Here is a 13,846-nt window from a genome sequence, read left to right as displayed (position 1 = left end):
TTGGGGGGGGTGGGCACTGACCAGGCTGGACATTTTCATAAGGTCTCTTGGTTTGGGACCGTCCAGAGCCAGGCCCTGCAGTCTTCCGAGGCCAGACCAATGGGAAATCTGGGCGTGTGGAAGGAGACTGTGTCTTGGGCAAGCTGTGGAGGGGGGCCGGGGGAGGATTCCTTGAGAGCTGTGGCTTGCACGCACGCGCACACACACGCACGCACGCCACCAGCGGCCACGGAGCAGTCATGGGGTGCACACAAGAATGTCAAACCGCCGTTGACGGAAACCTCGGAAGGTCCCCTCGGGACCGTAAGCCGCAAACACAGTGTCTCGTGGCAGGAGTGACTGGCGCAGATTTCTGGATCATCCAGCGGTTTTGCGCTTCGATGCAGGTCCTGCTGTTTCCAGGGACGTGCTTTCACAGTAGGCTAAGGAAGGGGAGTGAGGGGTTCCAGGTCAGACGGCAGAGAGGCAAGTCCGGGATCCGGTCCTTGAGCTGCGAGGGCCCTGGAGAGTAAGTTAGCCCTTCGAACCTCGGTTTCCTCCTCCACAAGGCAAGTGCCCCCTCCCCTCTACACACACACACCCCAGCCCCCCAGCCCCACCCCTGCACAAGGTCCTGAGGAGCAGGCGAGGCCAACGGGACCCTGCGGGGCTGGTTGGGGTCGGTGATTTTGGAGGCAGCAGAGGACCAGAGGGGGAGGGGGAGGGGAGAGGGTAGGTGGGTGTGGGGCCACACGGGCACTGCCACTCACTCCCTGACCCGGCTCCTCACTCTCCCGGGGTGCCTACTGCCCCGTGCCGTGACATGGGACGACTTCATACGGTGGTTGTGGTGGTTGAGTGGCAAGAACGCTTCGGGGGCTCAGAGCAGGGCCGGGCACACGGGAACCGTTTTCATACCTAGGAAAGCGAGACTTGGGGGAGGGTGGTGACTTGCTCAGGGGCTCAGAGCCAGGGACAGAACCCAGGTCCTCTGACGCCAGACTGATGCCCATTCTGCCCCGCTGTGTGGTGCTGGCCAAGGCCCTGGACACCTCTGTGGGGAGCAGTGGTGGAGGTGATGCCTTCTCGGCCCTCCACAGCCAGAGGAGGCTCCCAGGGTCCATCCAGCACACTCATGGTGGGGGCACGGTTGAGGCTCAGAGAGGGGAAGGCTGGGAGCCTGGCCTCTCCCTCCCCAGCAAGGTTCTCCCTGCGCACTCTGCCTTGGGGGGTAAGCAGAAGTCCCCTGGTGCTCAAAAGCGCCCTGTAGAATCCCTTGCCCTCCAGGCACACAGCCGCTAGAGGCTCAGACGCCACGAATCCGCCTGTCCGGTCCCCTTGCTTGTTGGCGGAGGCCTCCCTATGCCTGGGCATTGCCGCTGAGGGTCTGTCACCCGTGGCCGCAATGAAGGGGACTGGTCCTCCCCCTGCCGGTGGTGCGTTTGCAGCAGCTGTGAGGTCAGTGAGGAGCTGTGGTCCCCTAAGCCAGGAGAGGAAGACGGGGTCTGCTGCGGAAAGGCCACGGCAGAAGCTTGAGAGGAGGACATCCCCAGAGATGCTCTGTCTTCACGGGGCCACAGCCGGGCCCCTGGTCACCCCCCTGCAGGCACTCGGCCTCCTCTGAGTTAGAAAAACAAGTCCCCCCCCCCCCCCCCCCCGGAATCCCCACATTCCCCGGAGCTGAGCTGGTCTCCCTCGGTGACCCCACAGGGCCCGCCAGGCATGACATCACCCGTCACCATGGCAGTGGTTCCGGTGGCCTGGCTCCTGGAATGGGACACGCCCGGCTGAAGCTGGATGCCTGGGAAGGTGAAGTGAGCGCCCGGGAGCTTTGGGCCGAGGCAGGAGGCTGGTCACCGAGAGGGAAGGTCAGGTGTCACAGACCCCACCCTGCTACTCCTGCCTTAGTAGCAACATTTGGAGAGCGCCAAAATGCGGTTTGGAAGGAGGGGTAACAGCAGACCTGTGGCAAAGGGAAGAAGGAGGCACCCCATTGCATAGTTTTCATAGCTGTGTAAATTAGTAATTTAAATTCTTTCTTGGGGACCCGTCGCGCTGATCTTCTTGTTTTCTTTTTAATGTTTACTTATTTGAGAGAGAGAGAGAGAGAGAGAGAACAAGGAGGGAGGGGCAGAGAGAGAGGGACGCACAGAATCCGAAGCAGGCTCCAGGCTCCGAACTGTCAGCACAGAGCGCAGTGCGCGACTTGAACTCAGGAACCGCGAGATCATGACCTGAGCCGAAGTTGGGCACCTAACCTTCTGAGCCACCCAGGCGCCCCCGATCTTCTTGTTTTCTTAAAAGAGTTACAATGCCAGTGACACCCTTCAGGGAGCCCCGTCTGACGGCAGCGACCCAGCATCTGGAGACTCGGGGACAGGCCCCATGGGGATGCACGCGCGCGCGCGCGCGCACACACACACACACACACACACACACACACACACACACAGGTGCCTGCTCCCAGGTCCTGCTTCTGCGAGGAGTTCCCGTGAGTCGGTTACGGTCGTGTGTGCTTCCGAGAAGCTATGGCAGACCGCTCGGCATCTGCTTTGTTCACGCTGTGGCTCCAGAGGTGCCGAAGCTCCGTTTCAAAGGGATCTGCACCCGGCATTCCTGCCCAGAGATCCAGCTTTCATGTGTCTCGGTCCCCAGCTGGGCAGGGTCCAGCCGCCGCCCCCGCCGTGCCCCCAGAATCCGCAGAGCAGGGGTTCCCAGGGAGAGCTCGTGCGAAGGAACCAGGCAGCGAAGGTTATTATGGTGGGGGTGGTGGCACCTCTCACAGCCCGCCCTGACGTGTCCGTTAGGAATGTGTTGGGGTGCACGTCATGGGAAGTCCCCCAAACACTGTGACCTTGTACTATAAAGAAAATGGGTTTTCCCAGTAGGCTCCTGGGTACGTTTTAGTAGCCACAACTGGACACATGGCCCCTCAAGTTGCAAGGGAGCATGGCACGTTGAGTGTTTTAGTGGGGCGCAAACAAAATTGGGGTTCCCTTGGTAAGGAGGGGTGGATGGGGTCTAGCGTCATCCACGTGTGCAGGGGTTGTCTCCTCCGTCACACTGGCAACCTCCCAGGAGGTAGGGGCGTGTCTTCTTCAGCCCTGTCCCCCCAGCAGCAGCAGGCAGGGAGTCTGGCACACAGAACATGCCTGATCAGTAGTTCAAGGGAGCTCGCAGTTTCCCCTTGAGGAGGAGCTACTAATCTGAAGGTGGAGGGCCAGCCCCTGCTCTCAGGAGCCCCCGGTCAGATGAGGGAGGCGTAGCTCCCTGCCCCACCGCTGAGCTCCCTGCCACTAACACACAGAGACACAGGTGCACACACCCCTTTGCTGGGGGACAGAACGGGGGCCCACACGGCTGCTCCTGGGAGGGAGCACCGTGGAGGCCAGCGGCAGGCTGCCACGTCGCCCCTCCCCAAGGTGTTTTGGCAAAAGTGAAGGAAGGCCCAGCACTGCTATGGAGGAAGGGGGTGGCATCCCTCCCAGAGCCTCCAGTTGCCAAGAGCAAAGTCTGGAATTTGGTTTCCATCCAGACAAGGCTAACGAAAGAGGCAAATCGGAGCCCAAGGGGGATTAATTTCCAACCAAGGGCAGAGGCATGCTCCCCAGGGGAGTCTGTGAGACCTTCTCAAACCCTGGGGTGGAGGGTCCCACAGTGGTGACTTTGTCCGGGTCAGCTGCCCCCACCCGCAGCCCCTGGGAGCCACTCCCCTCGACAGTCTGAAACCCACCTGAGTCACCTCTGCCATTTGCCGGCTGTGTGGCCTCAGTTTCCTCCCCTGTGAAATGGGATGATAGCACTTCCCTCCCACCCACCTCTGTCACAGGAGGGAGTACAGCCAGAATCTAGGGTCTAATGAGAATGCAGATGGAAATTTCCTAGTTCTCAGTGGCAGCTGAGCCTGGGCTCTTCTGTAAGATTCCTTCTGACCCACTTATGTCTTTAGATGTTGGTCTTCAAGTGAAGCTCACCGTTAACCTATACCCTGCACCCTAACAGAAAACTAGCACAGCCCTGCCCCCCCACCTCCTACTCCTACCCTGGCCACCCCCAGCCTGACTGGAGAGAGAGGAGATGAGCTCTCTCACCACGCTCTCCACTGTCCCTGTCCTCTAAGGTCCCAGCCCCAGCCCTGCAGGCCTGGAGCTCCGGCCCTGATGATCTACGCTGCCCCACCAAGCTGCCACGAAGAAGACGGGTCCAGCTGCAGGACTGAGGGGAGCTGAAAGCTGGAATTTAAAGGGCCACCCAAGACCCAGGGCCCCCACCGCATGGGTCTCCCCACGGTCCCTGTTCTACCCAGGTTGGGGGTTGGGGGAGCAAAGCGCGGGAGGATGAAGGAAGTCCCCTCAGGGCCAGAAGGATATCAGCTTATGTCGAGCACTGGGCCAGGAGCCCGGCATCCTCGGTCCTTACATCCCACCTGGGGGCCCAGACTCCCATATTGGCAAGCCGAGTTTGCAGAGATGGATGTCCAGGACGAGATGGGGTGTCACAGCCATGGTCTGCCCCATATCACTGCCCTCAGCTAGCCATGGGGCCGGGACCCTCCAGGTTTTGGAGGCTCCAAACAGCATAACGTGGGGTCACCTGTGTCGGCTTTCAGGTCAGACATGGCTGTGTGACTTTGGGCAAATGACTTAACTACTCTGTGCCTTCTCAGGCCAAGGAGCGTGAGAGCCCTCTGGAGCCACGGAGTTGCTTTACCCTCCTCCATACCATCTGCACAACTCTGCTTGGTGTTCTCTCCAGGGACAGGACAGAACAGACTTCTGGGGGCGCTGGGACAAGGCAGTGGAGCCCCCTCTGCAGCCACAGCCCCCCCTGACCACAGCCACTCTCTCCATTTGCCAAAGAGCCAGCGGTGTGAGAGAGGGTCTGCAGGGAGCAAAAAGTCACGCTGCCTGCCAGGAGGTTGCTTAGAGCTCATGGCCCTGTGTGTGTGTGTGTGTGTGTGTGTGTGTGTGTGTGTGTGTATGTATGAGAGAGAGAGAGCTTTATTAAGATATAATTCACATATCATACAATTCACCGTTTACAATGTACAATTCAGTGGTTTTTAGTATATTCACAGACTGCTTATCCATCACCACAATCAACATTAGAACATTTCATCATCTCAGAAAGAAACCCCAGGCCCTCCAAATACCGCCCCTGTAGCCACACACGCCCGCCCCCCGCCATCCACCCCTCCCCCCAGCCCTCAGCAGCCACTTGTCTGCATCCTGTCTCCGTAGATTTCCCTACTGTGGACCGTTGATACGGCATATGGAATCCTACATCGGCGACTGGCTTCTTTCACTTAGCAGACCGTTCAGAGTTGATCCGCGTCGTAGCGTGAAACGGTACCTCTTTCCAGTGTCAGACAGCGTTGCGTCGTATGCGTCACCGCACCGCGTGTTTGGGTTTTTAATTCCTTCATCAGTTGCTGGCCATTTGAGTTGCTTTTCACCTTGTGGCTTCTGCGACCCGTGCTGCCGTAAACGTTTGCGTACGAGCGTTTGCGTGGACGCGTGTTTCCCTCTCTTGGGCGTGTGCCTAGGCGTGGGTCGCCGGACCACAGGGCAACTCTGTGGAATCCCTTGCAGAACCGTCAGGCTGCCTTCCCCCGTGGCTGCACCGTTTCCATCCGTCCCCATCGGCGGTGTGCAAGGTGTCCTGGTATCCCCACATCCACGTCAACCCGTGAGTCCGTCTTGTTTATTTGTGGCCATGCTAGTGAGTGTGAAGGGGTATGTCCCTGTGGCTGTGATCTGCAGCCCCCTTGGACTAATGAGGTCAAGACCCTTTTCCTGTCCTCGTTGGCCATTTCTTGGAGAAATGTCTGTTCCGATCCTTTGCCTCGTTCTTACTTGGGTTGTCTTCTTCTTATTGAGTTGTAAGAGCTCTTTATATATTCTGCACGTAAGCCCCTTATCAGACATGCGTTCTGCAAGTACCTTCTCCCATTTCCTGCGTTGCCTTTTTACTCTCTTTGTGGCCTTTGAAGCACAGAAGTTTTATGTTTTGACGGAGTCTGACCTATCTGTATTTCTGGCCGTTACGCACACTTTCCGTGTCATTTCTTGCTGCGCGTTTTTCATCAAGTGCTTCTCCTGTGGAGGAAACGGGGCAGATGATGGACTATGGTGCTGGGCTGAGTCTTCCTGGGGGCTCAGAATGGACCGTGGCGGGCTCCTTCGGCCCGGAGTCGGGGCGCCATCAGCTTCCCCGGCCACGGGCGCTCACCGGGCCTCCAGCCCCCTCACCCTGGAGACCCCTTCGGTCCAGGGCCGGGAGAGATGCTCAGTCCAGGACTTGCTGCCCTGGCTGGATCCGTAAAACCGAGAGGTGAGAACAGGTTCTAGAGACAGGTGGCCCAGGTTCGAATCCCGGGAATGCCACTAAGGGACCGGGGCGCGTGGGAGAGAAACGTCGCCTTCCTGAACCCCGTTTTCTCATCTCTTAGAAAGAGGATAGAGGCAGTGCCCCTTCTCCCCATCGGGCCGACGGCTGGCTAGACTCTGGCACTCACAAGCTCTTCCGCCCCGCAGCCATGAAAGCCGACCGGAAGCGCCTAAAGGGCGAGAAGACCGACCTGGTGAGCCAGATGCAGCAGCTGTACGCCACCCTGGAGAGCCGCGAGGAGCAGCTGCGCGACTTCATCCGCAACTATGAGCAGCACCGCAAGGTGGGGCCCGCCCCTCCCCGCCCCTCCCCCCCCCGCCTCCCCGCCCCTCCCCCCCCCGCCTCCCCGCCCCTCCCCCCCCCGCCTCCCCGCCCCTCCCCCCCCCGCCTCCCCGCCCCTCCCCCCCCGCCTCCCCGCCCCTCCCCCCCCCCCGCCTCCCCGCCCCTCCCCCCCCCCCGCCTCCCCGCCCCTCCCCCCCCCCGCCTCCCCGCCCCTCCCCCCCCCGCCTCCCCGCCCCTCCCCCCTGCCTCCCCTCCCCCCTGCCTCCCCTCCCCCTTCCTCGGTGCCCCCTCCCAGACACCAGCGTCTTCCCCCTTTTGCCCCTCCCCTTCCTCCCCGCCCCCTTCTCCCTCCCAGACACCAGCTTCCTCCCCTCTCCCTCTTCCCCTCCCCCTCCCAGACACCAGCTTCCTCCCCTCCCCCTCCTCCCCTCCTCCCTCCCAGACACCAGCTTCCCCCCCCTTTTGCCCCTCCCCTTCTTCCCCACCCCCTTCCTCCCCTCCCCCTTCCTCCCCTCCCCCTCCTCCCCTCCCCCTCCCAGACACCAGCTTCCTTCTCTCCCCCCTCCCAGATACCAGCTTCCTCCCCTCCCCCCTCCCAGATACCAGCTTCCTCCCCTCCCCCTGTAGACACCAGCACCCTCACCTACCACTGCCTGCAGGCTGCCTTCTCTGCCCAGCAAGGGGTCTGGCTTCTCTAATCCCCGAACACACACACTCACTGCCCGTGTCACCTGTGGTCGCCTGAGGAGGCCTGCAATATGTCTGGCCCGGGCCTGGGCACGGAGAAGAAATGGGCACAGCCCCTAGTTGGGGGGCCTCCGTGCCCCCCCCGGGCAGACAAGCCCAGACAGGACAGCCCAGCCAGTGTCAGTGAGGACTGTGGATCCTGGGTGGCCCGAATTCAGATCCCAGCCCCCTGTGGGCGTGCCCTTGGGCATCTCACCTAACCTTTGCAGCCTCAGACCTCCTGCGGCTGTGGTGGAGACGCCATGCCGGGCACCCAGCACGGCATCTGGCTTCCAGTAAGTGCTCACTAAATACTCGCTAGGCGCCTTACTAATGATACCACAACAAAAGTGTGAAGAGAGAGCCGGGGCGACAGCAAGAAATTCTGCCTGCAGGGAGAGAGGCTCGTGAGGCTTCTCAGAGGAGGTGACCTAGGGGTGGGGCTCTGCGGGGTGCGTAGGAGTTTGGACAGACCCGAGTTATTTCTGCTGTTAACTGTTTACAGAGCAACCCAAGGCAGACCGCAGAGAAGAGGTCCCAGCTGCCCTCGTGAGCCATGGGTGCCGTGCTGAGCATTTCAGCGGCAGTGTGACCATCCTGGGGCTTAATAGCCAACATCTCTCCCGTCTTTCAGTGGGTCATTACATTTTAGAGACGTGCTTTTCCTTGAAAATAAAATCTCCACAGAGATCCACCTTCCGCCAGGTCCGTGCCGTGACTTTTTTTAAGTCGCAGGTACCTGGGGGCACCCCCCCCTAAGTCCAGCCAGCAATGGGGGGTGGGTTGAAGCTGCTGAATAATCCGAAGCCAGCCACGGGCAGCCATAGATGGCCACAGCTCAGCACCGAGCGTCACTCTTACGGAATGGCAAGAGCCTTCCGATTCATTCAGAAAAAGGAATTTGGAAAACACTAATTAAAAGAAAACTTAGTGTCTTAACCCTCGTCGTGTGGAGCAAGTTGTACTTCTAGCCTGTCAGTGGAAGAGCAACATTGTGGTGGGTCTTTAATCGTTGTTGGGCGCAACCCCATTTTACAGATGGGAGGACTGAGGCTATGAAGGGTCCAGGGACTGACCCAAAGCCACCTGTTTAGAGCTGGTTTAGAGAAGCTAAAACCACAAGTCCTGATTTTATTGTCTCTTCCAAGACCTTGCAACTGGTTAAAAAAAAAAAAAAAAGTTGCATTTTATGCACAAAGTAAGTGTCCCCGTGAACAGGATTAACGGAACCTTTAGGTGCCCCGCCCTCCTTGGTCCTGCCACTTAGCCTGCCACGGCCCACCCAGCTCCTCCTGAGGACCCCTGCAGGCCTCACCTGGAGCAGGGGGCAGGACCCCAGTTCTCTGAGCTACTGGGGTCAGCACAGGCACAGGCTGCTGAGAAATGAGGGGTTTGGAGTCTGCCCAGAAAGTTCGCGGAAACGCAGCCTCCCAGAAAGCTGTGCCTGATGCTCGTGCCCCGTCACACGGTGCAGTTTGGAGGGCGATTTGGGACTCTCCGTAAATCCAGCCGAGGAAGTTCTCGCGGCAAGTCGGGCGGGCAGGCTGGGGGCCACGGGCCAGACACAGGGCCGTCTTGGGTAGTGAGGCCGTTGTCACAACGGGCCGCCTTCATCCCGCCCTCTTCACCTCCCCAGACAGGCCTTTGTCCCCTTGAAGCACCATTCTCACTGCACCCCTCCTCCTCCTGTCCAGTGAGCCTCACATGCCAGCAGAGGGACCCCACTCCCGCCTTGCCATCTGAGGCCCGACCACCCTGATCCCCGTGTGGTTCCAACCTCCCTGGCGGGTTTCCTTTCAGTTGCCTTCCTGCCTCAGTTACCGGCAAGGATGGAGACCTCCACCACACTCTCGGGGAGGTGGCGGGGGAGCTGTTCTACTTCTCTGGCCTCAGCTCGCTCATCTGTGAGACAGGGATGGTCATAGTTCCCCACCTCACGGGGGGGGGGGGGGGGGGGGGTTGTCAGGTTTAAATATAATTGCCTAAAACACGGAGGCACCATGCTTGACGTGTGTCCAGAACATTCCGTGTCACTTGTGACTGAGCCCCGCCCTCCTGCTGCCAGGGAATGTGATCATGGGAGTGGGTGTCCGAGTCCTCACCAAGACGGAAAGCACCTGGAGGCCTTTCCCCCCCCAGCCTGGAACCCTCAGTCTGCTCGCGACCAGGGCAGTCAGTGACTGCAAAGAGACGCGGAGACAAAAATGATCCCGGGGTCCTAGTGGACCTTCCTGATTCAAGAATGTTTTGTAAGCAGCCCCTCGTTACACCAGCCAGTTTGAAGGGACAGTCCTTAACCAGTTGTTCATTTTCCACACGCTTCTATGATCGAGGCTTGTGGCTGGGTGCTGGGGGCAGATGCCCAGGACACGGCTCGGCCCGCAGGGGAGGAGCTCCCCGTCCGGGTGGGTGCCGGGGACCATGCCTGTCACCTGTTTGCACCGACCCCACCTGAACCCAGCCCCACAGAGAAAGGACTGACCAGCAGTAGAATGCCTCCCTGCACGGAGACCCTTGCTTCCAGAAGGTCAGACTACAGCTTCCCCTGTGACTGCGCGATACGCCGTCTGTGTCTTGCGTTGCCAGTTTCTGCTGGGCGTCCCGTCACCCGAGGAGGCGGTATCACCACTGCCTCACAACTGAGGTGACCCAGGTTTGGGGAAGTTGAAGAACTCGGCCAGTGTTCTGCAGCCTGCAGGGGGCCGAGCTGAGAGTCCTACCCGGGCACCTGACCCTAAAGCAGGTGCCGGCGACCCGTCCTGGGAGGGATCGTCCCCCCACCCCCTCCTCCAGACTGCACTAGGAAGCGGCAAGGGGGGGGGTGCTGCTCACACCACGCCGAGGGCTGACACGTGGTGATGGCCTCTGTAGCTGTCCCAGCAGCCGGGACGCACGCAGTCATTTCTTCGGCAGCATCTGTCACCCGCTGCTGCTGGCCGGGCTGCCGTCCTGGGACCCGGGTACACGCCAGGAAACCGAAGTGGCACGTCCCTGCTCTCGCGGCGCATGCGCGATGGCTTTTCTCTGTGAGCCCCGCGGATGTGGGGATTTTTTTTGGTCTGGCTCATGCCTGCCGACAGCATCCGTGAATGTGGATGGGTTGAATGACCAGTATCAGGCAGCAGGTTGGAGGGAGCCCAGGGCTACTCTCGGGTGAGTGGTCAGGGAGGGCCGCTCAGAGAGGACGGTCGAGCAGGGTCTGCCGTGCGCTCGCCCCGTGCTGAGCTCTCCGCGTGGATTGTCTCATTCAGTCCCCAGAACAACACCCTAAAGTACCTGGGGTATTATCTCCGCGGTAGAGACCAGGGCGCCCAGGCCGCCCAGGCCCGATAGTCATCGCGGCTCGTCCTTGCAGAGCCGGGATTTGACCCGGACTCTCTCTGTCCCCAGACCACAGGACATAGCTCCAGCTCCATGACAGCCCCAGAGAAGGGGACAGCCCTCGGCCTCCTTGGCTCTGGCCATCTGGAAGTCGGGCCTTCTGCGACAGGGCTGTTAAACAAGGCAGGATGTGCCCCAGGCCACACAGGGACCTTGAGCGTGGCTCCTGGTCTGGTGAATCAGAAGACCTTGCTGGGTGGGTGGGCGGGGCTCCGTGCTGGGACCCTTCTTCTCGGGAGGGGCACCTGGCCTTCTGACACCAGCTCTTGCCCTGGGAGGTCAGGCCCCCTGATTGTGTTCCCCGCCTGCTGGCTTTGCCCCTGCACGGCCCTTCCCTCTGCACCCCGGGAAGAACAGCTCCTGGCGGGGGCACTGGCGGAGGACGGTGCTGCATCCAGACCCAGCAGCGAGCTGAGGGGTTCGGCCTGCTCCGTCATCGGCTGTGACCTCGTGAGGTGTTGCGGGACCCCGTGGCCGCCAGAGCACCCGGGCTGCAGGTGTCTCCTGGGCCCCTCCGTGCCTGGGACACGCACGTTACCAAACAACAGAACAAAGCCCCGCACCCGTTACTGACCCAGAGTTCCGTCAGACACCATGTATTTCCCACGTGTAAAGTCATTTGATCTTTGTAACTTGAAACAAGCGGTACCGACCCCCTGCCCCCATCTTAAAGACGGAGCAGCGAGACTTGACGAGGTCAGACGACTTAACCCGTCACGCTCATTTGCTCACGTCTTGTGGAAACGCTGTTCACTGAGCATCTACTAACGGATTGTCTGTGTCCAGTCCCCCCGCTAATCTGTGGCTCAGCCAGAGCGCCTCCCCTCCCCTTCCTCTGGTCCAGGGGTCAGGGCCCCCCCTCTGGGTGTCTGTGGGCCGAGAGGCGGTCCCGCAGCCCCGCTGTAACTCCCCTGGCGCTCCGTCCCCACAGGAGAGCGAGGACGCCGTCAAAGCCCTGGCTAAGGAGAAGGACCTGCTGGAGCGTGAGAAGTGGGAGCTTCGGCGCCAAGCCAAGGAGGCCACGGACCACGCCACGGCGCTGCGCTCCCAGCTGGACCTCAAGGACAACCGGATGAAGGAGCTGGAGGCCGAGCTGGCCATGGTGAGGACCCCCCCCCCCCCCCCCCCGCCCCACGCAGCCGGGGCACCCACGACGTGCCGCGGGGGACAGGGCACGCGGACAGGGTGGGCGGAGGAGAGGGTGCGGCTGGGCGCGCGGTCTGCTGTCTGCTCAGGTTGACCGCTGAGCCCGGACCACAGCCTCTCCGCCACCTGCAGGGATGAAATCCACCACACTCCCAGGCCACTGTCAGCAAAGAAACCAAGCCCGTCTTGATTTAAAATACACATATTTAGGGGCGCCTGGGTGGCTCAGTTAAGCGTCCAAATTCAGCTCGGGTCATGATCTCACGGTCCGCGAGTTCGAGCCCCGCGTCCGGGCTCTGTGCGGACAGCTCAGAGCCTGGAGCCTGCTTGGGATTCTGTGTCTCCCTCTCTCTGCCTTTCCCCCACTCACGCTCTTTCTCTCTCTCTCTCTCTCTCTCTCTCTCTCTCTCTCTCTCTCTCAAAAATAAAAACATAAAGAATATTCTAAAATACACGTATTTGTTTAGGAAAACATTTGCTTTGGGAGGAAATGCACCAAAAAATTAAGAGCGGTTATTTTCTGGGTAGTAGGATTGTAAGAGATTTTAGTTCCTTTGTTTCCCCTCCTGTTTACATCTCTAGTGAAAAATGTGTTACTTGGGTTGTCAAGGGAAAAAATGTTATTCTTTTTCTATTCCAAAACAAACCTTCAAAGTACTTCCAAACTCTGTGTTTTCCATGGAGGTGACCAGCCTGCATGTGGGGACAGAGCACCCAGGTGGTATGTCCGGGCCTGGTGGGAGGGGTCCAGAGCCCTGACGTCCTGTTCTGCCTGCCCCTGCGTGACCTGGGGCCACTCACTGAACTTCTTTGGGCTTCCGCGCCCTTTATCTTGTATCAGAATGGGGGAGACGGTCTTTACTTCACCCTGCCCTCCCAGGAGGTGGCTGGGGGAAGCCCAGGGATCCCATGACTTAAGTAAGGGGCCTTTGAAACCACCAGGGTCTCAATGTGATCGTGGCTGGAAGGAGACTATGCAAGGTGCTCATGAGGGGTGGGGAGGCCCACGCAGCTCGTAGAACTCAGGGTTCTCCCTCAGAGCTCTGACACTGACCAACCATGTGCTGATGGCCATGGGTTCTGGGCTTGAATCCAGCTGTGTGACCTTGGGCAGGATCCTTCACCTCTTGGGGCCTGTTTCGAGTCTAAGTAGGGATAATGGCATATACCCCACGGGGCCTTTATGAGGGTTTCAGTTAAATAATGCAGGGGAAGCACTTAGCACGTGCCCGTACACAGTGATGATACGGTGACACAAAGGTTCTCTACGATCACTTCCTTCAGGATCGTGGGCCGCGCCCGTGGCAGGTCAGGACCCTTGGGCCCCTCCTGGGTCTCCTGTCCAATGCTGACCCCTAGTGGTGAGAACTGCCCAGGCCAGAACAAGGTGCAGCCGCCAGGTCCCCTCTGGGGAGGGCTTTTCCCAGCCCTGAGGTCCCCGGTGCTAAGCCTTTCCCGCTTCAGACCTAGGAAGTGGGTGCAGGGGGAAGCAAGGTTCCCATCCTCCCAGGTCTTCCCAGTGCCCCGTGGGTGGACAGCTGTGTCTTCCTTGCCTCAGAGCACTGGCCTCAAGCATTCTGGGTGTTTCTGGGACTTTTCAGAAGTGGGAACCCAACCACCTCTGTTTCCGCTCTCCCCATGCCCAGACTGGTCAACCTGCTTCCGTTCTGGCCAGCAAAACTCAGGTTCTGGCCGCCTCCTCTGGCAGGCATCGCACCCGTCTGCTAAGTGTGAGTCGTTACGGGGAGTGTTTGCAGCTCCTTATACCATCAGCGGGGCCCGTGTCTGCCTAGGGCTCGGCCGCAAAGCGGGGGGCTCTGCGGAGAAGCATGAGAGCCCCAGCTCTGTCGGGGTGCCCAGGAGACTGGAGGTCTCCTCCGCGGAGCACCATCCAGAGAAGCTCATGTTGGCCAGCGTGCGCCCCACTGCACTGCTGCCCAGG

At 60.0% G+C, this 13,846-nt stretch overlaps 1 protein-coding gene across 4 annotated transcripts in view; it reads left to right on the top strand.

Annotated features, from left to right (window-relative positions):
- Window positions 1-13,846, top strand: part of KAZN (kazrin, periplakin interacting protein) — a 1,074,196-nt gene that overhangs the window by 994,499 nt on the left and 65,851 nt on the right. For all 4 annotated transcript variants that reach the window (XM_078452367.2, XM_078452366.2, XM_060625149.3 and 1 more), the window contains 2 exons: window positions 6,516-6,652; window positions 11,690-11,860. In XM_078452367.2, coding sequence (XP_078308493.1) covers window positions 6,516-6,652; window positions 11,690-11,860 — 308 coding nt within the window. The remainder of the gene's footprint in view (window positions 1-6,515; window positions 6,653-11,689; window positions 11,861-13,846) is intronic.

Source organism: Panthera onca, chromosome C1 (genome assembly GCF_046562875.1).
Source record: "Panthera onca isolate mPanOnc1 chromosome C1, mPanOnc1 haplotype 2, whole genome shotgun sequence".
Taxonomy (NCBI): Eukaryota; Metazoa; Chordata; class Mammalia; order Carnivora; family Felidae; genus Panthera; species Panthera onca.
Note: the sequence above shows the minus strand (reverse complement) of the source record. Positions and strands in the feature narration are given on the sequence as shown.